A 23,305-nucleotide genomic window follows, 5' to 3' on the forward strand; every position below is an offset into this window, starting at 1 on the left:
TGCAGGGACCATCCAGTGGGGAGGGTTAGTCGTTCTGGGCTGTCCATCTTCATCGGGAGGCCCTCTTCTCTGCTCCGGGCCCGGACTAGTGATGTTGCGTTGACAACGACGCACAGGGACGTCTGCTGCACATGAACGTCCCTGTGCGTCGTCGTCAAGGCAACGTCACTAGTCCAGGGCCGGCCCGGAGAGGAGAAGAGGGCCTCCCGGTGAAGATGGAAAGCCCAGAACGACTAACCCTCCCCAATGGACGGTCCCTGCAGCATAGATGGTCCGGACCAGCTCACCCTTCCTTCCCACCGAGGGGAGGCGAGTAGAAAACTAAAGGGGAATCTGGATGATTATGAAGGCCCGGGATTGACAGGTGGAGAGTTCACTCGAGTATAAGCCGAGGGGGGAGTTTTCAGCACGAAAAATCGTGCTGAAAAACTCAGCTTAAACTTGAGTATATACGGTACATTATGTGACAGAAAAGCTCCTAGTGTATAAATCAAACTTATTTGTAGGACGCAATTCAGCCAGCAGAGGGAAAAAAAGCAGAGGTATCCCACAATTTGTATTTATTTTTTTGTAACTATGCAGTAAAAAAATGTTTTTTTAAATGGGAGCCTTTAGGTTCTGTATACCACTGTATGCCTATACATTGTAAAGTATACCTCGCAAACGCAGTGTGAATAGACCCCATCTCTGCTGTTTGCAGGCAAAACTTACATATGTCTCTTATTTCTTATTAACAAAAATGGGATATGCCCAGCAAGTACATCTCACAAGCAATAGCTAATATGACCCACAGACAATGCTAGCATGGTATATAATTCTATACTGTATATGCATTTTTTTTTATATATAATTTTTTTTTTCTTTGCATTTCTCCACTCGGGCTGCCGAGGGCTTTTGCAGCTGAGTAGTTCAAGTATCAAAGAGGTGACAGACCTTTTGAAAGCATTTGCAAGTATTCTGTATTTACCTATTTTCCTGCAAGGACACAAGACATTCTCAAGAGTGTCCAGGAGTTACGTGCAGAAAGCAGTGTAAACTCGAACCCCAGAAACACAGCAGAAAATTAATCACACCATAAGAAACAAAAAGAAATCGGAATAGAAAGCTTCTGCTGAGTCTGCTTGATAACTGCAGCATTTAGACCAACTTAGAATAGAACTACGAGCCCTGCAATAGCTGAAGAGCTGTACATTGACTTTATCTCTACCCTCTCCTATAGTGTTTTACTCTACAAAACAGAAATATTCTCAAAACTACTGTACAATTCTATATGTAGTTAACTATTGGAGAAGTCTAGTGGCAAGCTTTACAATACACCTCAAATTAGATCTTAGAGCAGGATTCTGAAGGCAAAATGTGAGCGTGACCATAATTCATAAATTGTAGGGATTTATACTTGTCTGAAAGCAGAAAAAAAATCTTACCCTGGATAAACTGTCTTATGTTTAGAGATTGATTAAAAAGGGTCTTGTACTGTGAGGCAGGTTTTATTCTGGGCTCTTATGATTTACCAAATCGATAAGGAGATAGAAACACTGTTTGTGTGTAGATTGGACCAAGACAGATTTAAATAACCTTTTTCAAATAGAAAACCACCCTCTTACATATCTGCATATAAAAGATCCAGAGATTAAATCCCAGGATCAACTGCACCACCTACAGCTATTACATCTCAAGTCAAATGACAGACCTTCAAATGAAATAAAAAAAATACAGACCAATAAATAGGCTGATCAAATTGGAGGGGATATTTCTAGATCTGTCACACCCTCTATAACATCAGGCGGTGGGATTCAACAATTATATGGTGAAATGGAATGGCACCACCAATAGGTTGTGCTTAGGACTATACAGTTCTAGACTGTAAATGTTCAAAGTGTGATCATGTATCCAGGGAATCCAATTTAGCATAAAGCCAATTCCACCCAATTTAGTATATATATCAAAAGGACCCAAACTGAGCATTACATTCATTAGAATAATAAATGTTTAATTCTATGCCATTCGTAACAAAAGCTCTTTCTCTAGGAAGGAAGAGCCTCTTGAAACGTTGCATTGCTTTAGGTGCAAATTGTCTAGGACATTCAGTTATAAAGACAAAAAAAAAAAGCGTGGGGGGGGGGGGGGAATGTTCAAATTTTCAGACAAAATCACATTTCAGGGGCAAAGGTTAGTGTCATTTTGTTTGCTGGCAGCCTCTTTAGGGCTTTGAGATGATGAGGTTGCTACAGGACAGAATGGCTAAACAAAGTTGAAGGTGACATGATGAAGGTGACCTAGAATGGGGCAGAATCTTGTGATTTATTGTCTGGAGAGTGCAAATTCTGGCTCCCATTTTCTTCTCCGTCTGTAGATCCTCTGGGCTGCAAACACAGAAAAAGTAAATGCATAATATTTCAAATAACTCATCAGAATCCATAATATTATAAATTATTCAATATAATACAACTTAGCATCATTTTTATATAATACAACTTAATAACTTAAAATAAGTGAACTGTATTCAATTGCCACTACATATGCACAAGTGCTAATTAAGGTTTTACCTGTTTTTTTAAGCAGAAGTAGAACAAAAAGGAACAGAACATAGTAGTGCACCGGTACCCCAGGTAGGGGGGAAACAAAGGTAACAGACATCTGGCAGAAGTTGAGAATTTGAACAAATGTAACAGCTAAACTCCTTACACAAGGGAATATGGGTGAAAATTTGTGTAAAAGAAAAAAAAAGGGGGGGTACAATTAACCACTTAAAGGGGTACGCCGGTGGAATTTATTATTTTTTTTTTTAAATGAACTGGTGCCAGAAAGTTAAACAGATTTGTAAATTACTTCTATTAAAACATCTTAATCTTTTTAGTACTTTTTAGCAGCTGTTTGCTACAGAGGAAATTCTTTAATTTTAGAATTTCTTTTTTATGTTGTCCACAGTGCTCTCTACTGACACCTCTGTCCATGTCAGGAACTGTCCAGAGCAGCATAAGTTTGCTATGGGGATTTTCTCCTGCTCTGGACCGTTCTTGATATGGGCATCAGGTGTCAGCAGAGAGCACTGTGGACAACAGAAAAAAGAAATAAAAAAAATAGAGATTTTCCTCTTTAGCAAACAGCTGCTAAAAAGTACTGAAAGGATTAAGATTTTTTTTTAATAGAAGTAATTTACAAATCTGTTTAACTTTCTGGCAGCAGTTCATTTAAAAAAAAAAAGTTTTCCACTGCAGTACCCCTTTAAGTACATCTGGGGGAACAGGTAAGCCTTTGTCCCCTGGGACTTAATGCCCAAAAGCGTTAAGTAACTTTGAAGCAAGCGCAGGAGCTGCACTCGCTTCAGAGGTGTGTGTGTGTGTGTGTGTGTGTGTGTGTGTGTGTGTGTCGGCTGCCATCAATATGCATGTCGGGCCTATGGCTGCCGTAATTTGGTTCCTGGTTTTATTTATCTGGCCAGGTAGGTTAGTTGATAGGACCCGCATCATTTGAGAAACCTTGGCGTGGTGTGCGGGCTCAGGTATGTCCTTCATATAAGGATATACTGGCTAATGTCTCAATTTTACATCAGTTTTGAGGATTAGCTAATGTCATTGTTTACATTAACCACAGTTGTGAAACCACATTGTGATCCATAGGTGCAGGTCCTCCACTCCAACGTAGATACACAACTGCACTTGGAGTTGAGCACCTTGTTTCATCTTAGATCCCATCAATGTAAGTGTTTGTTTAACGCATCCACATACACTTTTATCTGGTGTCAGGATGCCATTGTGGTACTTGTGACCGTTTGCAGGCATCCTCCATTGTATGCAATTTTTGCTGGGGATCGCCCTTAGCAACGGTTTACAAGTGCAGGACCTCCGACCCAGCAAAGGTGCACAACTGCACTTGGGGTTGAGTTTTCCTGCTATAAACATGTTCATGCAAATATAAGCCGTTATGTCTTTGCTTAGGGCTTATACTAATGCACCCTTTTATCTTGCTGGGTAGCATTAGGGTTTCACCTGTGAGGCCTGCTATAAATGAACCAACCAGGGTGGGGCTTGTAGCTTGTCTACTCCCTCCCATTGTATGTGCGCTTAGATTCACACGGGAGGTGACTGAGGAGCAATCTGCAAGTCGGGCCTATGGCTGCCGTAATTTGGTTCCTGGTTTTATTTATCTGGCCAGGTAGGTTAGTTGATAGGACCCGCACCATTTGAGAAACCTTGGCGTAGGTGTGTGGGCTCAGGTATGTCCTTCATATAAGGATATACTGGCTAATGTCTCAATTTTACATCAGTTTTGAGGTTAGCTAATGTCATTGTTTACATTAACCACAGTTGTGAAACCACATTGTGATCCATAGGTGTAGGTCCTCCACTCCAACGTAGGTGCACAACTGCACTTAGAGTTGAGCACCTTGTATCACCTTAGATCACATCAATGTAAGTGTTTGGCTGCCATCAATAGCCACACATTCACTGCAAATGACTGGCAGCTTGCTGGTAGCTCAGTGGTGTTTATCGTATCCATGTGATGTGATTGTGATGTCCTCTTATTTGCCTCCTGCCACTGACGCACTGATGCAGCCTGGCTTAGCGACTGTATGAGCGGACTGCAAGTTGACTGCCTTCTTTTCCTATCTGTAGCACTGGACTGCTTACCACACTGAGTAATGCTATGCCATAGGCATACCATTATACAGTAAATGCAATCTAATAATTGCATATAAAAATCCCCTATGGGGACTCAGTGTAAAATAAAAAAAAGTCTCTAAAATTATATAAAACCCTGTCCTCTAATAAAAAAAATATTTACATTTTGTATGAAAATTTGTATGTTTAAAAAAAAAGTTATAGGGGTCAGAAGACCCCTATAACTTTTTTATTTTTGCATATACGGGGACGTACGAGAGCTAATTTTTTGCGCCATGGTCTTAAGTTTTTTTTTTTTTTTTTTAGTGATACTATATTTGATCGCTTTTTATTAATTTTTTTTCCGATATAAGAAGCAACCAAAAATACTAAATTCTTGACTTTGGTATTTGTTAACCTTTACACCATTGACGTGCGGTTAAAATTATTATATTTTAATAGTTCGGACATTTACGCACGTGGCAATACAACATATGTTTATATTTATTTTTGTTTACATAATTTTATTTTAAAAAAAATGGGAAAAGGGGGGTGATTCAAACTAATTAGGGAAGGGGTTAATTCATATTTATTAACTTTTTTTTATTGACACTTTCTTTAGATTGAATTTACTGATCAATGCTGCTCCATAGGAGAGCATTGTTCAGTGTTATCGGTGCTCGACTGCTACAGCCTGCATTATAGGAGTGCCGATTGGACGGCAGGGAAGGAGGCAAGATATTTCCCTCAGTCCTTACAGCTGAACGGGACATGGCAATTTACCCACGATGGTCCCGATCAGCTAACCTAAGCTACCGGAAGTAGTTTTTGGCACTTTTAGATGCAGTGATTAACTTTGATTGCGGCATCTAAAGGGTTAATGTGTTTTGCTGCAAGGGGTTAAGACTTTACAACAGGACTTAAAGGGTTATCCAGGAATAGAAAAACAGAAGCAAAGGGGTGAGGTAGACAGGAATACTTGATTCCTAGTGGGAACCACATAGACCTGATACAAAGAAATAATAGTGCAGCAATGATGTCAATTCCCAGATCCCGCTGTTTCATCAATTTATTTTACTGCCAAATGGAGGTTAGTTAAGCACTGAGTACATAGCCAGAATAATTCCTGGCTGGAATAGGGTTACAATATATCAATTCTAAAAACTATATCTCTATCTGGTGAGTTTTAGCTATTTTTAAAGGGGTATTCTTGAGGTTATTTTTGTAACCATCTAGGCTCAGGCTGCTGTAGAAAGAAAACATATACATGCCTTCCCTGTTCCCCAGCCGCAGTTACAATCTCAGTGACCATTTTGCAGCAATTCCTTGTGTTTGTGTGAGCACAAAGGTCTACCTGCTCAGCCAAACGGGCTGATGCAGGACACCACTGTAGCAGTGACTGGCTGAGCGGGCAAGGTCCCTGTGCTAACATAGACATAAGGATGTGCTGTGCAACGAGACATACACTGTGACTGCAGCAGTGGCTAAAACAGGGAAGGTAAGTATATGTTTCCATTCTATTTTACAGCAACATAAACCTAAACAAAATGTTATATATACATATACACATACAATATATCTCCTTAGGACTAACCTTGGAAAGAATGGCTCAGCACATTCATTTCCACCCCTACTGTTGACACTTTTGGTGTCTCTTTAGCAGTCACTTTTGTCTAGTTAAGCTTGGTGAGGACACAGAACCAATGTTCTAACCTAAACAAATAGTGTCATTGTGGAACTGTCCTATATTATATATATATATTATATATATTTATTTTATTTTTTTTAATAAGGTGACCGTCTCTCCAATGGCGCCAAATGATGGTAAGTATTTAACCCCTTAAATGGGCACTGTCAGATACAAAAACTTTTGTAAAGCATGCAAAAAACAATAGGTTTTGCAATTGCTTTCATTGGAAAAATGTCTGTATTTTATACTGAAAAGGACAGTCAAACAACTGCCCCCCTGCCTGCTTGGACACATACTAGTCCTGGTGTGTCCATGCATCATCCCCTATGTCATGGACATACTTCCTTGATTGACAGCTGTGAGCGCAGGGCTCACAGCTAGAGGAAAAATCCTCCCACTGCCAGCTTGTGTCCCGCTACTGTCAGTGAGGACAAGCTGGGAGTTGTAGTTTTGCTAATGCTAGGGAAGATGTGAGCAGACAGCATACTGAGGGAGGGGGCGGAGACATGCACAGTGAGGCCACGCCCCCTCCCTTTGAGAGGAATTCAGACTAGTGAGCTAAAGTAAAAGTGTAATAAAAAAATAAATAAAGGTGCTAAACACATAAAAATTAGATGTACATGGTCAGGATTAGGTACGGAGTGATATATTTAAAAAAAAAAAAGTTTTTTGTTGGATATGACAAGTACGCTTTAACCCCTTAAGGACTCAGCCCATTTTGGCCTTAAGGACTCAGACAATTTAATTTTTACGTTTTCATTTTTTCCTCCTCGCCTTCTAAAAATCATAACTCTTTTATATTTTCATCCACAGACTAGTATGAGGGCTTATTTTTTGTGTGACCAGTTGTCCTTTGTAATGACATCACTCATTATATCATAAAATGTATGGCGCAACCAAAAAACACTATTTTTGTGGGGAAATTAAAACGAAAAACGCAATTTTGCTAATTTTGGAAGGTTTTGTTTTCACGCCGTACAATTTCTGGTAAAAATGACATGTGTTCTTTATTCTGAGGGTCAATACGATTAAAATGATACCCATTATTATATACTTTTATATTATTGTTGCGCTTAAAAAAAATCACAAACTTTTTAACCAAATTAGTACGTTTATAATCCCTTTATTTTGATGACCTATAACTTTTTTATTTTTCCGTATAAGCGGCGGTATGGGGGCTCATTTTATGCGCCATGATCTGTACTTTTTTTTGATACTACATTTGTATATAAAAAACTTTTAATACATTTTTTATATATTTTTTTTTAATAAAATGTATTAAAAAAGTAGGAATTTTGGACTTTTTAAAATTTTTTTCGTTCACGCCGTTCACCGTACGGGATCATTAACATTTTATTTTAATAGTTCGGACATTTACGCACGCGGCGATACCAAATATGTCTATAAAAAATGTTTTTTACGCTTTTTGGGGGTAAAATAGGAAAAAACGGACGTTTTACTTTTTTATTGGGGGAGGGGATTTTTCACTTTTTTTTACTTTTACTTTTACATTTTTTTACATTTTTTTTTACACTTGAATAGTCCCCATAGGGGACTATTCATAGCAATACCATGATTGCTAATACTGATCTGTTCTATGTATAGGACATAGAACAGATCAGTATTATCGGTCATCTCCTGCTCTGGTCTGCTCGATCACAGACCAGAGCAGGAGACGCCGGGAGCCGCACGGAGGAAGGAGAGGGGACCTCCGTGCGGCGTTATGAATGATCGGATCCCCGCAGCAGCGCTGCGGGCGATCCGATCGTTCATTTTAATCGCGAACTCCCGCAGATGCCGGGATCTGTATTGATCCCGGCACCTGAGGGGTTAATGGCGGACGCCCGCGAGATCGCGGGCGTCGGCCATTGCCGGCGGGTCCCTGGCTGCGATTAGCAGCCGGGATCAGCCGCGCATGACACGGGCATCGCTCCGATGCCCGCGGTTATGCTTAGGACGTAAATGTACGTCCTGGTGCGTTAAGTACCACCTCACCAGGACGTACATTTACGTCCTGCGTCCTTAAGGGGTTAAGGACCGAGCATTTTTCAGTTTTTTTGCACTCTTTTTCCTCCTTACCTTTTAAAAATCATAACTTTCTTTTTTATTTAATAGAACCACATTGATCTGTGTGCTCTCCGCTCAAATGATAAAGCCTGGTCCTGCCAGGCTTTATCATTTACAGCGCAGTACCTGGCTTAGGAGGAGAGTTAAGCCCCCTGGCTACCTCAGCAGTGGATTGCCCCACGGTCACGCTGCAGGGAGCGGATCCACCCCACTGGATCACCAGGGATGGTTTAAATGTCCCTTTAGACGCTGCTGTCAACTTTGACCTAAAGGGTTAAAAGCCGCCCGCGGCAATCGCCGCATGTCGGCTATTAAAGGGGTTCTACGGTGCTTAGACATCTTATTCCCTATCCAAAGGATAGGGGATAAGATGCCTGACCGCGGGAGTCCCGCCGCTGGGGACCCCGTTTGTAATCAGTCCCTGGAGCGTGTTCGCTCCGGGTCTGATTACCGACGACCACAGGGCTGGTGGCGTGTGACGTCAAGCTCCGCCCCTCAATGCAAGCCAACGGGAGGGGGAGTGACAGCTCCGGGGACTGATTACAAACGGGGTGCCGCGTGCAAGATCCCGGGGGTCCCCAGCGGCGGGACTCCCGCGATCAGGCATCTTATCCCCTATCCTTTGGATTGTGGATAAGATGTCTAAGCACCGGAGAACCCCTTTAACGCAGGTCCCCAGCTACAGGAATCAGCTGGGGGACGGCCGGTAGGACGCGGGCTGGTACAACGGTTGCTTTCTCAGGACGAGCCGGCTTGTCTTTAGACAGCAACCGGTTAAAATGTACAGTGCCACATGCAACATAAACTGGCCAGATATACTTATTATAATTATAATGCTGGCGGCTTGCCAGTGCAAGCTGTATGTTGCCATTAGGTTCTTCTTCTCTTACCTTTAAATTCACCACACGTTCTTCAAAGGATTTAAAGGTAGCAGAGTTTCTAGAATAGATCAAAATATATCAAAATAAGGTTAATTGATGCACTTATAATACTCCTGGTTAAGAATACTGTGATGACTGCTTTTGGGTTTTATATAAAAACAAACAAAATTCATAGCAAAATCCATTTGCAGTGTACATCATGAGGATTTTAGAACTAATGCCTCTCAGTGTTACACTTACATAGGGTTTCATCTTAAAAAAAAAAAAAAAAAAAAAAAAATAGCAGCCAGATGAATAATGCACTTTTTGGCATCCACTTGGTGAAAGGGTCCCTAATTTGACATATGTCGATAGCCTTCCCAGAGCATACTGCAAAACACACACCTGCAGGTGTAGGGTAAACTGACCCTTATTCTATTAGGCTGTGAATAGACATTTGCACTAAGATGTGAATAATGAAGACAAACTAAAGCATTGTTCCACTTTTCTACCCATTATAAGAAGTTAGCAATGTTCCCTTTTAGTACAGGCAACAATACTCTTCCTATATACAGACCAATAAATCTATACACACTTTACAATGTTATGTGTGTTTTGTGTGCAAAGCATAGGCTTAAGAAAGTCCAACTTAAATTACCATGAAACATTCAGAACATGCAATTACAGCCTGAACCCTGTGGTTATACATTACCTCATTGCCGGCATGCTTATGGAGTGGCGGATTGAATAACTGCTACTTGGAAGGCATGTGGGAGCAGAAATCAGAGTTAGGAAAAAGAAGTGATGTTGGGCAGAATAAACATGTGGACAGCAACCAAGCAGATAGTAACCGTCAATCTTTTCCTCAAATTTACCCACCATGCACACTACATTAAAATCCACCAGTGACATCCCTGACAATTTAATAGAAGCCAGTTTAATGGAAACAGGTCATCCTGTTCACCCACATTAAACTTAATACACTGGATTACAGTGTGGGTGAAATGGAGACCGATGAGGGGGTCAAGGAGTTAAATACGTACCTGTAAACCAGAGTTGTGTCCCTCTTGAAGATCCTCTTCTATCCCCACTGAATTGCGCGCAGGTGGCAGGCCCGCTGGGTGATTTTGAATATTCATTGGCGCTGGTCACATGAGCGTTTGCGCCTACTGAGCACTCATGTGACCAGCACCAACGAATATCCATATTCACCCGGCGGGCCTGCCTTCTGTGCACAATTCAGTGGGGATAGAAGAGGATCTTCAAGAGGGACACAACTCTGGATTACAGGTACATATTTAACTCACTGACCCCCTCATCGGTCTCCAGTTCACCCACACTGTTATCCAGTGTATTAGGTTTAATGTGGGTGAACAGGATGACCGTTTTCCAAGACTATATGACTGATGGCCTATCCAAAGGCCATCAATCATTTCATCGTTGAGGTGCAGACACACAGCACCTTACCAATAAGCTGCTTGGTACCCCCACACTACACAGTGACTGGGACCGCAAGCCCTGCACAAATAATTGCAAAGTGGTGGCCCAAGTAATTGCTCAGCTTCCATTTACTTCATGAGGAGCTAAGCTGCAGTTAACCGGCAGCATCACTGTTTAATAAACAGTGCAGGACTTCCACCCCCGTGTGTAGTGCAGAGTGTCAAACAGCTGATTAGTGGGGTTACCAGATGGCGGCACCCCACAGATCAGTGATTGAAGGCCCATTCTTTGAATAGGGCATCAAAAGTGTGCAGCTTATTAACAGTGCTGTACTAAATGCACAATAGATTGCATTCAAATTCAGTGCATACCTACTAATAAGGGTATGTTGGACAGTTCTAGCTGCTTGTTGCGTACATCAATCACCTTGCACAACCAAACAACACAAAGTTTTCACCAAAGGATCAAGTAGAGAGACAGTGACACACTGTGTACAGTAACAATTTTATACATAGAGACCACATAATGAGAGAGAATCACAGCAGCATGTAGCATGCATGTACCAGGGGTTACTGTATAATGTACATGTAAGAAATAAAGTTTGCTTCATTGTTGCAAGGAGAAGATTTTTTTAGAAGTGTCACATGATATTTCTTCCCCGATTACAGTTTTACTGAGATAACTCTGCTTGTTATTACACTGCAAAAACCGGTTATCTGCCGAAAAGGGGACAATATACACTGCTCAAAAAAATAAAGGGAACACTAAGATAACACATCCTAGATCTGAATGAATGAACTAATCGTATGAAATACTTTCGTCTACATAGTTGAATGACAATGGCAATCAAATCAACCCATGGAGGTCTGGATATGGAGTCACACTCAAAATCAAAGTGGAAAACCACACTACAGACTGATACAACTTTGATGCAATGTCCTTAAAACAAGTCAAAATGAGGCTCAGTAGTGTGTGTGGCCTCCACGTGCCTGTATGACCTCCCTAAAACTACTGGACATGCTGATGAGGTGGTGGATGGTCTCTTGAGGGATGTCCTCCCAGACCTGGACAAAAGCATCCGCCAACTCCTGGACAGTCTGTGGTGCAACGTGGCGTTGGTGGATGGAGAAACACATGATGTCCCAGATGTCCTCAATCGGATTCAGGTCTGGGGAACGGGCGGGCCAGTCCATAGCATCAATGCCTTCCTCTTGCAGGAACTGCTGACACAGTTCAATCCACATGAGGTCTAGCATTGTCTTGCATTAGGAGGCACCCAGGGCCAACTGCACCAGCATATTGTCTCACAAGGGGTCTGAGGATCTCATCTCTGTACCTAATGGTAGTCAGGCTACCTATGGCAAGCACATGGTGGGCTGTGCGGCCCCCCAAAGAAATACCACCCCACACCATTACTGACCCACTGCCAAACCGGTCCTGCTGGAGGATGTTGTAGGCAGCAGAACATTCTCCACGGCATCTCCAGACTCTTTCACATGTGCTCAGTGTGAACCTGCTTTCATCTGTGAAGAGCAAAGGGCGCCAGTGGCGAATTTGCCAATCTTGGTGTTCTCTGGCAAATGCCAAATGTCCTGCACGGTGTTGGGCTGTAAGCACAACCCCCACCTGTGGACGTCGGGCCCTCATGGAGTCTGTTTCTGACCGTTTGAGCGGACACATGCACATTTGTAGCATGCTGGAGGTCATTTTTCAGCGCTCTGGCAGTGCTCCTCCTTGCACAAAGACGGAGGTAGTGGTCCTGCTGCTGGATTGGTGCCCTCCTACGGCCTCCTCCACGTGTCCTAATATATTGGCCTGTCTCCTGTTAGCCCCTCCATGCTCTGGACACTACGCTGACAGACACAGCAAACCTTCTTACCACAGCTCGCACTGGTGTGCCATCCTGGATGAGCTGCACTACCTGAGCCACTTGTGTGGGTTGTAGACTCCGTCTCATGCTACCACTAGAGTGAAAGCACCGCCAGCATTCAAAAGTGACCAAAACATCGGCCAGGAAGCATAGGAACTGAGAAGTGGTCTGTGGTCACCACCTTCAGAACCACTCCTTTATTGGGAGAGTCTTGCTAATTGCCTAATTGCCCTGTTGTCTGTTCCATTTGCACAACAGCATGTGAAATTCATTGTCAATCAGTGTTCTTCCTGAGTGGACAGTGTGATTTCACAGAAGGGTGATTGACTTTGAGTTACATTGTGTTGTTTAAGTGTTCCCTTTATTTTTTTTTGAGTAGTGTACTAAATCCACCACACACCATAGCCCGCAGCAGATATAAAAAGAGGGAACAATTGTAGTAGCATACTCAGCTACATGGCCAATGTTAAAGGGGTACTCTACTGGCCAGCGTTTGTAACTAAATGTTCTGAACACTGGCCAGTGGAGTACCCCTTTAATATATTGTGATAAAATAAGTTTCGAAGTCCAGTAAAGAAGGAAGCATAACTTGCAAAACCCTACAATCAGTTCCTTGCTAGCTCTGGGGGAGCTTCATTTTTCAAAAACTGTGTTGAAAGATGTGTATATGCATTAACACGATTTAATTTAATTAATTTATTAATTTTTCCATAGGCAACAGGGACCAACCGGAATATGTAAATACAATTTTAAACTCTGCGTATATGTAATGGAGAACACAAAGGACAGGTCCCCTTACCTAAAAGACTGAGAGAAAGGGAGAGCCCTGTGAGGGAATGGAGGAGTAGATAGAAATCAGCAAAGACCATAGTATACCCCCAAGACATAAGAGCACCCCCACATCATCTCCGCAAAGGCTTGTCAGAACACTCCAAACCAGTAACAAGATAAGATTATTGTCAGACAGATGACAGGAGGATTATCTTTAGTGGTGTACACATTGCACCACCTCTAAAGGATATGAAAGCTTTGCCATTCATATGGCTTCCATGCATCTTGTATGAAAATTTACTGTTCTGTGTCTGCAGCTCCTGTGCAGACCAATAGGCTGGTTATAGATTAGCAGAATACAGCTACATTTAGCAATAATTCTTTTCAGCCCAGCCTACAATTGGTTTAGCTGTGTGAAGGCTCATTAAGCAGGCGCCGGTCAACAAGACTTGGCGCTTACTATAGGCATCTGCTTAGCCCGTGTAAAGGGCTTTTACTGTATCACCTCTACCCACTCTATTTGCATGATAGAATGGATAATAGATAAAAGGGAGTAAACAAAGTGAGGGACATTTCTCAATGTTGTGTAGGTAGATTTCTTTTTTGTAGATCTTTTTTGTTGGTCTAAATTTGGTGCAAATGCAACAAATTTACTATACTTGTGCAAGCCACATGATACATTTTGTGCAAAGTTCTAAATAGCCACACAATTCGATTTGTACACCTGACCTCAAAGGAAAAGTGGTGTGTTTTTTTTTATATATAATTTTTTTTTTTAATGTATTGTGTTTTTTATCATTTAATTTCCAGGCTTAGTAGTGGAAGTGGTGTTGTAGACAGAATCCATTACTAAGCCAGGGCTTAGCATTATCTCTAACAACAGCTAGCACTAACCCCCAATTATTACCCCAGTACCCATTGCCACAGGGGTGCCAGGAAGAGTCGCTACCAACAGGCCCAGAGCGTCAAAAATGGCGCTCCTGGGCCTAGTCGGTAAAAGGCTGGCGTTATTTAGGCTGGGGAGGGCCAGTAACAATGGATCTAGTCACCACTAGGGAGTGGAGCAGTAAAGGTCGCAGTGGGTCTCAGGAGTGAGATTCCGTGTGATCTGTCCCTCTACCCTTGGACTACTAATCCCATCATATGACATTGTTTCCCATGATGGGAGTAGTTGTAGTACCACAGCGCTGAGGAATGGCACTTGCACATGCCCCGGCTGCGGGACTCCCATACTACTCCTATCATGGACAGACTCAGTCCACGATGGGAGTTATAGTTCAGGGGCTGAGGGGCAGATCCCAGTGGATCATTCCCCAGAGATCTGCTGCGATCCGCATTTATCAACTTTACAAGCTGGCGGCACATGGTGCTCCACTGTGCTCCCCACCGGCTCCAGTCTACTGTATATAGCTATCACTATTCATAATCCCTGTCTTCGGGAGACGGGAGCTGATTGGTGAAAAGCTGTTTCCCCTTTCCTGGCAGCGGGGATTATGAACTGTGAGAGCTGTATACAGTATTCCCTGTCTGGAGCTGGCAGGGAGCGCAGTGTAGCCACATGTGCCGCCAGCTTGTTAAATTGTTAAATGCGGATCGCAGTGGGTCTCAGAATAATCTGCTGCGATCTGTCCCTCAGCCCCTGGACTATAACTCCCATCATGGACGGAGTCTGTCCGTGATGGGAGTAGCAGTCCAAAAGTCCCACAGCCGGGGGATGTGCAAGTGCCATCCCTCAGCGCTGCTGTACAACTACTCCCATGATGGGACAGACTCTGTCCCATGATGGGAGTAGTTGTAGTTTAGCATTCCCCGGCTGTCTCTATAAGATTCCAAAAAAGTAGGATTTGCGCAAAAAAAATAAAAAAAAAATAAAATAAAAACCATTAAACACAGCTCCAATGCAAAAAAGTGGTATAAGGTGCACCAAACAGTAGACAACTTTGAATGATTTTCTATAAAAAATTTGCCGGGACCTTTAGAACATTAAAGTGGTATAAAGCCAATGATAAATTTCCCCCAGTATCTATACAATGTATTTTTCTAGTCATGGAGACATATAAGTCTGCATAGAAGCTGAGGACACAAAACAGTACAACATTTTTGATCAATATTACTTGTTTGATTAGTTTTTCATTATGATATATTGTAGGTATAACTATTTTTTTTTCCAAAAATGTTCATGTTCTTTACGATACCCATACACTTAGATTCCTGTAAGTCAACCACTGAATATCTAAATTATATAGGTTGCTTCCAGATATTCCTGGAATTTTCCTCTCAGGGGGGAAAGAATTAGATTAGCCATGTATGATTTTCTCAAGCAATCCTATCTGCAAACTACAGCAGCTTTACTGTGATGAATACAGTTTTTACAAAAGAAGGAGAAGCTGATTGAGAAGAGAAGAAGCACCTTAAGGCATACAGACTCTTACCCTCCGATCATATCCAAGGGCACAAAAGCTGCTCTAGCCATAACCAGGCTGGAGTGTGTCAGCAGGGAAATAGATATGTTTAGTTAGACCAAGCAATTGTGTAAGAGGGTCTATTAACATGGAACAGTAATGTGTTAATACTTTGCAGTTTATTATTATACTGCAACTGAGGACTGTAAAGAAAAAGCAATCACGTACCAAAACAACCAGATTTCCTTCATTTTAAGAAAAATAAGGGCCCCTGATAGGTCACATGACAGTCGTAGGTCTGTTTAGGTTTATGCTTATGTTACCGGATCAGTAACACTACCTTTCTTACTTTCCTTTGCAAGTTCTAACACATCTCCAGGAGGTAATTTGAAAACTGAGCCCAAGGGTCTGATGTACAGTTTTAGAAGTGCAACTATAAAGTGCATCCGGCAGAGAGGAGTCTATTCTAATTCGTAATGTATATTTACACCTATAGCCTACTGATCCGTATGACAGTGAATATAGCTCTGATGGTATAAGAATACAATACAGTGAGTCAGTAATAGTCATGTAATCTGTACGGTCATAACTCATTTTTTCCTTTAGAGACCAGGAGGGAGATTTAGCATTGCATTTAGAGCTTTTTTTTTTTGCTTACTCTGCGCAAAAAATGTTGCACATGCGCAAAGCAACTTTTAGATGCGATTCTGTGGGTATACATAAAGTACCAAACAACCTTATCTAAGCAACTTTGATAAGGTTGAAAATTTATGATGTGCGAATGTCCTACGTAGGCTTAAAAATTGTCGCAAACCCCTCCAAAATGGACTCTGGTCCACTGGTTGTGTCTGTTATTGCATTTAAAGGGATTATTGAGTTTAGCCAAATTTATTCCCTATCCACAGGATAAGTGTCAGATTGCAGAGGTCCAACTGTGCACAGAGCTAGGATCGTCAAGCGACCTCCATGCATCTCTATGGAAGAGCAAAAGTGCTGTTCACGTGCATCCCTGGCTCTCCCATAGAGATGTATGGAGAGGGCATGTTGACCCCTGCTGTGTGCAGTGGTTGATACAGCTGGGGGTCCTAATGGTTGGCCCCTCCGCAATCTGACACTTATCCCAAATCCTTTGAATAGGGGATACATTTAACTGGATTACTCCTTTAAGTGAAACTTACTGAGCTGCAATATCAGATACAGCCCTATATCTACATTAGTTGCATGCCCCAGAATGAAGCTTTTTCTTCAATAACCCAAGGCTATTAGATCACATGCATGAATGGGCTGCAATACTGCAGTGTGTCAAGACAACGTGGCAATGCAGTAAAAGTACAAGACGTGGGATAGGAGAGTTTCAATGTAAGGGAAGTCCTGGTCAGAATATAATCCTTTGTCACATGACTTAATTATAATTTCTGTCCACTGGGCAGCATTCGGAAGTAAATGTTCCCAACGCTGTTTCTGCGCCGTGGGGGTCGGCTACGCCCCCTCAATGCAATTCTATGGGAAGGGGCGTGATGGTCGTCACGCCCCCTCCCATAGACTTGCATTGAGGGGACGTCACAAGGGGCTAAGACGTCACAAGGGGCGTGGCCGACCCCCACAGCGCGAAAACAGCATTCAGAACATTTACTTCTGAACGCTGGCTAGTGGAGTACCCCTTTAAAAATTGATGGCCTATCCTCAGGATAGGTTTTCAATATTAGATTGGTGAGGGTCCAACTTCAGTTGTTTGAAGTGGCTGCAGCTTCTGAGAATGAACCATCAATTCCATAAGGATGGATCGGCATAAGTAGGAGAGTCCTATAACTGTACATGTGACGATTATGTAAACTGACCAGTATGGCCCCAGTGCTGTACAGAACATTAAACATTAGTTTAAGATATTTTACCTCATGTCTCCCAATTTCCTGGTGATTGCAGTGCCCATTGTAGACAGAGCAGCCGTTGTTTTCTGACTGGCAGTAGAGAGAGTCTCCTGAGTCTTCTTGTAGCTAAAAGTAGATGTAATACATAAAAATGAACACAATGAGCAAGGGCTGGATAACCAGGACACAACAGAGTCAGACCAGGGCTGGACAAAACCCAGTGAACTGAGGAGCGGAGGAGGAGGATGTAAACCCTTCAGTCAGAAAGGACTTCCTCAATGTAGTCAGTAGTAGTTCTTTTGATGGCTACCTGGTTCCTGGGCTTTGTTCAAGCCTGATACAGACAAACAGGTTTTAAAGGGGTACTCCACTGGCCATGGTTTGGAAGTAAATGTTCCTAATGCCGTTTTCCTGCTGCGGGGGTCGGCCACGCTCCTTGTGATGTCACAGGGACGCCCCCTCAATGCAAGTCTATGGGAGGGGGCGTGACAGGCGTCACGCCCCCTCCCATAGACTTGCATTGAGGGGTGTGCCCGTGATGTTACAAGGGGCGTGGCCGACCTCCGCAGCGCGGAAAGAGCATTAGGAACATTTACTTCCAAACGCTGGCCAGTGGAGTACCCTTTTAAGCCATTCCATGACAACCCCCAGCCATATTTGGGCAAGTAGTATGTTAGCGTAGCAAACTAAGCAGCCTGTTAGTAGAGTAAGAAAAGCCAGCAAAATGAGAAAATTAAAAATCACCACCCATTACCAAAATCAACTCCACTTCTGCACACAATATTCATCCATCTGCAAATATCAGGCTTTCCTCTCATTCTCAATAGAAATAGTTCAGTCCATATAATTTTGGTTGGTTTTACAGAAGGAGATTGTTCACTAGCTGTTTTTTTTTTTTTAGGCTAGGGTCCCAAAACTCCACCCACAAGCAGTGGCCAGTGGCTGCACACTGGTGTCCATTTATTTGCCATCACGTACAGGCAGTTGTTTGGGTCCATACCTTTAACAGTTCTGTCCAGTATTGTTACATCATTCAATCATTAAAGAGTACCTGTCACCAAACTAAACTTTTAATATATTGTTCCTTATGTAATTATAATACGCTTTGCTATTTACTTGCTGTTAAAATTCTCAACCTTTATGTTTTTAATGTGATTGAAAAAATGGCCACAAGGTGTCTCTGTTCTGTTCCCTGCCACAAGTCAAACAGTTAGTTTGGTCTCCTCCCGACGTGGAGACCAAACTCAGGAAGTGAGTGTGGGGCATGGTGAGGCACAGCTCTCTCAGGCTTCAGTGACATTGCGCCTGCTGGGGAACGCCCACTTTCTCCTGCCTGGACCTCACACAATGTGAGCAAGGAGAAAAGTATGATACAGAGTCTTTAAAAGCTCAGATTTTTTATTTATTTATTTTTAAGGGCAGGAGGGGTGTTAGGAGGAGTTAGGGAATATAATCTAAGTTAGTTTAGAAAATATGGTTTTATGAAAGGTACTCTAAGACATTAACGCTTTGTGTACATGGACGAAAGTGCAAGTAAATCATGAAACTCTACTATACACACACACACACACACACACACACACACACACACCTTTTAAATAGACACCAGGGGTCATGTTTTTTAAATTTAATGCTAAATGACACTAAAATCCAGATTCTAAATTTATAGTACTTTTTCTGACATTTCTCCATATCACTATTTTATATAATTCTTTATCAATTTCCAGTTTTCCATATAAACATTTAACTACTATGGATATTTATTTTTTGATTTTTATAAAGATAGTGTTTACATGACAGAACTTACAATACCTAATTTCTGAAAGCATTTGCTTGATAATTAACTAGTTAAAGGACACAGACAATTTCATTTTAGTTTTTTTGTGGGTCAATACGATTAAAACAATACCCATAGTTACAACTTTTCTATTATTGTACTGCTTTAACCCCTTAATGACCAGCATTTTTCCATTTTCATTTTTTCCTCATCACCTTCTAAAAATCATAACTCTTTCAATTTTGCACCTAAAAATCCATATAATGGCTTATTTTTTTGCGCCACCAATTCTACTTTGCAGTGACAGTCATTTTACCAAAAAATCCACTGCGAAACAGAAAAAAAAAATCATTGTGCGACAAAATTGAAGAAAAAATTTCCTTTTGTAACTTTTGGGGGCTTCCGGTTCTACGCAGTGCATTTTTCGGGAAAAAATAACACCTTATCTTTATTCTGTAGCTCCATACGGTTAAAATGATACCCTACTTATATAGGTTGGATATTGTTGTACTTCGAAATAAATCATAACTACATGCAGGAAAACGTACATGTTATAAATTCTCATCTTCTAACCCCTATAACTTTTATTTTTCCGCATACGGGCCGGTATGAGGACTCATTTTTTGCGCCGTGTTGTGAAGTTTTTATCGGTAATTTGTATTGATCAGACTTTTTGATCGCTTTTTATTCATTTTTTCATGATATAAAAAGTGACCAAAAATACACTATTTTGGTCTTTGGAATTTTTTTGCGCGCACGCCATTGACCGTGCAATTTAATTAACAATATATTTTTATAGTTCGGACATTTTCGCACGCGGCGATACCACATGTTTATATTTATTTACAGTTTTTTTTTTTTATGGGAAAAGGGGGGTGATTCAAACTTTTATTAGGGAAGGGGTTAAATGACCTTTGTTAACTTTTTTTTTCCCCTTTTTTTTTTGCAGTGTTATAGCTCCCATAGGGAGCTATAGCACTGCACACACTGATCTCCTATGCTGATCCCTGCAAAGCCATAGCTTTGCAGGGATCAGTCAGATAGGGGCTCGATTGATCAAGCCTGTAGCTCAGGCTTGGAGCAATCAATCCCCGATCGGACGCCGCGGAGAGAGGTAAGGAGACCTCCACCTGCGTCCCAGCTGATCGGAACATCCCAGTCAACTTTGATCGCCGCGTCTGAAGGGTTAACAGCGTGCGGAACAACGAATGGCTGTTAGCCCAGTGTCCCGGCTATCGTTAGCAGCCGGGACCGACCCGGTGTGATGCGGGGTCATGGCGTGACCCCGTTTTTCACACCGGGCTTAGGGCGTACAGGTACGCCCCAAGTCCTTAAGAGGTAAAAAAAAACACAACATATTTTTTAACAAAATTTGTATGTTTAACTTGCGTCATATCGGGTTGGTCCCAGCGGCCATCAACGGCCGGGACCCGCGGCTAATACCGGACATCACCAATCACAGAGATGCCCGGTATTAACCCTTCACACGCAGCGATCAAAGTTAATCGCTGCGTCTGAAGTGAAACCGAAAGCATCCCGGCAGCTCAGTCGGGCTGTTCGGGACCGCCGCGGTGAAATCAAGGTGTCCCAAACAGCTTGCAGGTCATCAGGAGGATCCCTACCTGCCTCCTGCATGTCCGATCGCCAAATGACTGCTCCGTACCTGAGATCCAGGCAGGAGCAGTCGAGCAGCAATAACACTGATCAATGCCATGTTAATGCATGGCAGTGATCAGTGTAGGAAATCAGTGTGTGCAACGTTATAGTTCCCTATGGGGGCTGTAACATTGCAAAAAATAAAAAAATAATAATAATTAAAATAAAGTGTTAATAAATGTGATTTAACCCCTTCCCTTTTCCCATTTAAAAAAAAATTTAAATTATGTAAATAAAAAGAGATATAAACATGTGGTATCGCCGCGTGCGTAAATGTCCAAACTATAAAAATATCCTTAATTAAACCGAACGGCCAATGGCATACACGTAAAAAAATTTAAATAAAAATTAAATCCAAAATAGTGTATTTTTGGTCACTTTTTATACCATAATTTTTTTTTTTTTATAAAACCGATCAAAAAGTCAGATCAAAACAAAAATGATACCAATAAAAACTTCAGATCATGGCGCAAAAAATTATATAGGGGTCAGAAGATGACATTTTTAAACGTATAAATTTTCCTGTATGTAGTTATGATTTTTCCCAGAAGTCCGACAAATTCAAACCTATATAAGTAGGGTATCATTTTAATCGTATGAACCTACAGAATAAAGATAAGGTGTCATTTTTACTGAAAAATGTACTGCGTAGAAACGGAAGCCCCCAAAATGGCATTTTTTCTTCAATTTTGTCCCACAATCTTAACACATCGGACCATCCGCGATCGCACAGCTGGTGGTCGGATGTGTGTCTGAACACAATCGCAATCCTTCAGATGCTGTGATCATTATTGATCATGGCATCTAAAAGGTTTATGGCAGACATCAGCGAGATTGCTGATGCCGCCATTATCCATGAGGTCCCAGCTGCTAATAACCAGCGGGTTATGATCACCGTGTCGAACACACTGATCGAGTAAACCATGCGGCGTAAATGTATGTCACTGTGTGCTTAGTTTCAGGGCAACACAATTTACATGTATGCCGCATGTCCTCTAGGGGTTAACGGGATTATGCAGTCAAAGTGTATTGATGACAAGTCTTTACGATAGGTCATTAATGACAGATTGGTGGGGATGCAGACACTGATCAGTTGTTTGCCAGAGCCATGGTGCCGGCATTTACAGTAAAAGACAGCAGGAAGCAGACAGCTCTGTACACCGTACACCGTAAATAAGATTCCATTGAAGATTTTCAAATGGATTTTTAGGTCCGTTCCACGATGAAATTTTTAACGCGCTATGAACCTATCCTAATATTCCAGAGAGAAACATGTCCATGTAGTATCATCAGATCACTGTATGGCTGTCTGCATTTAGTAGGGGACAACACCTTTAAAGAGGAACCTCCTAATGTATTTTGCATAAACATTCTGTATCCCTAGTGATGATCCAGTGCATAGTAGCAGTACAGGAAGCCATGTGACTACATACAACTCTTCTATAACTGCTGTGCTATGGACTATGTGCATGAAAATAATCCATAAACAACTATATAAATATATGTATCCTGTCCACATCAATGGGCAATCAAGAGTCTGTGATAGAGAAGCATAACATACAGTGGGGCAAAAAGTATTTAGTCAGCCACCAATTGTGAGATGAGAGAGGCCTGTAGTTTTTATCATAGGTATACCTCAACTATGAGAGACATAATGACACAAAAAAATCCATGAAATCACATTGTCTGATTTTTAAAGAATTTTTTTGCAAATTATGGTGGAAAATAAGTATTTGGTCACCTACAAACAAGCAAGTTTTCTGGCTCTCACAGACCTGTAACAACTTCTTTAAAGGGGTACTACCGTGCTGACAACTTATCCCCTATCTAAAGGATAGGGGATAAGTTGCCTGATCGCGTGGGGTCCTGCCGCTGGAGACCCCCACGATCTCACACGCAGCACCCCGTTCTCATCAGGCCCCGGAGCGGACATTGCTCCGGGTCTGATGAATGCCGATCACGGGGTCGGAGTATCGTGGCGTCACGGCTCCGCCCCCATGTGAAGTCACGCTCCGCCCCTCAATGTAAGTCTATGGCAGGGGGCGAGACAGCTGTCTCGCGCCGTGCCATAGACTTGCATTGAGGGGCAGAGAGTGATGTCACACGGGGGCGGAGCTGTGACGTCACGATCACCGACCCCGTCATCAGGCCCGGAGTAGATGTTCGCTCCGGGGCCTGATGAGAGAGGGGTGCTGCGTGCAAGATCGCGGGGGTCTCCAGCGGCGGGACCCCGCATGATCAGGCAACTTATCCCCTATCCTTTAGATACCCCTTTAAGAGTCTCCTCTGTCCTCCACTCATTA

The 23,305-nt window shown here is 42.2% G+C and overlaps 1 protein-coding gene across 15 annotated transcripts in view; it reads right to left on the reverse strand.

Annotated features, from left to right (window-relative positions):
* Positions 1 to 262: 262 nt before the first annotated feature.
* TPD52L2 (TPD52 like 2) overlaps positions 263 to 23,305 on the reverse strand; it is a 63,576-nt gene continuing 40,533 nt past the window's right edge. For 4 of the 15 annotated variants that reach the window (XM_056548439.1, XM_056548442.1, XM_056548446.1 and 1 more), the window contains exons 5-9: positions 17,594 to 17,695; positions 13,328 to 13,354; positions 9,931 to 9,975; positions 9,249 to 9,297; positions 264 to 2,363 (exon numbers count right to left, since the gene is read on the reverse strand). In XM_056548439.1, coding sequence (XP_056404414.1) covers positions 2,277 to 2,363; positions 9,249 to 9,297; positions 9,931 to 9,975; positions 13,328 to 13,354; positions 17,594 to 17,695 — 310 coding nt within the window. In that variant the 3' untranslated portion in view covers positions 264 to 2,276. Of the gene's footprint in view, positions 2,364 to 9,248; positions 9,298 to 9,930; positions 9,976 to 13,327; positions 13,355 to 17,589; positions 17,696 to 23,305 lie in introns of those variants that run through there. The other 11 variants (XM_056548437.1, XM_056548433.1, XM_056548438.1 and 8 more) reach the window with 8 other exon arrangements.

The sequence above is a fragment of the Hyla sarda genome, chromosome 12 (assembly GCF_029499605.1).
Source record: "Hyla sarda isolate aHylSar1 chromosome 12, aHylSar1.hap1, whole genome shotgun sequence".
Taxonomy (NCBI): Eukaryota; Metazoa; Chordata; class Amphibia; order Anura; family Hylidae; genus Hyla; species Hyla sarda.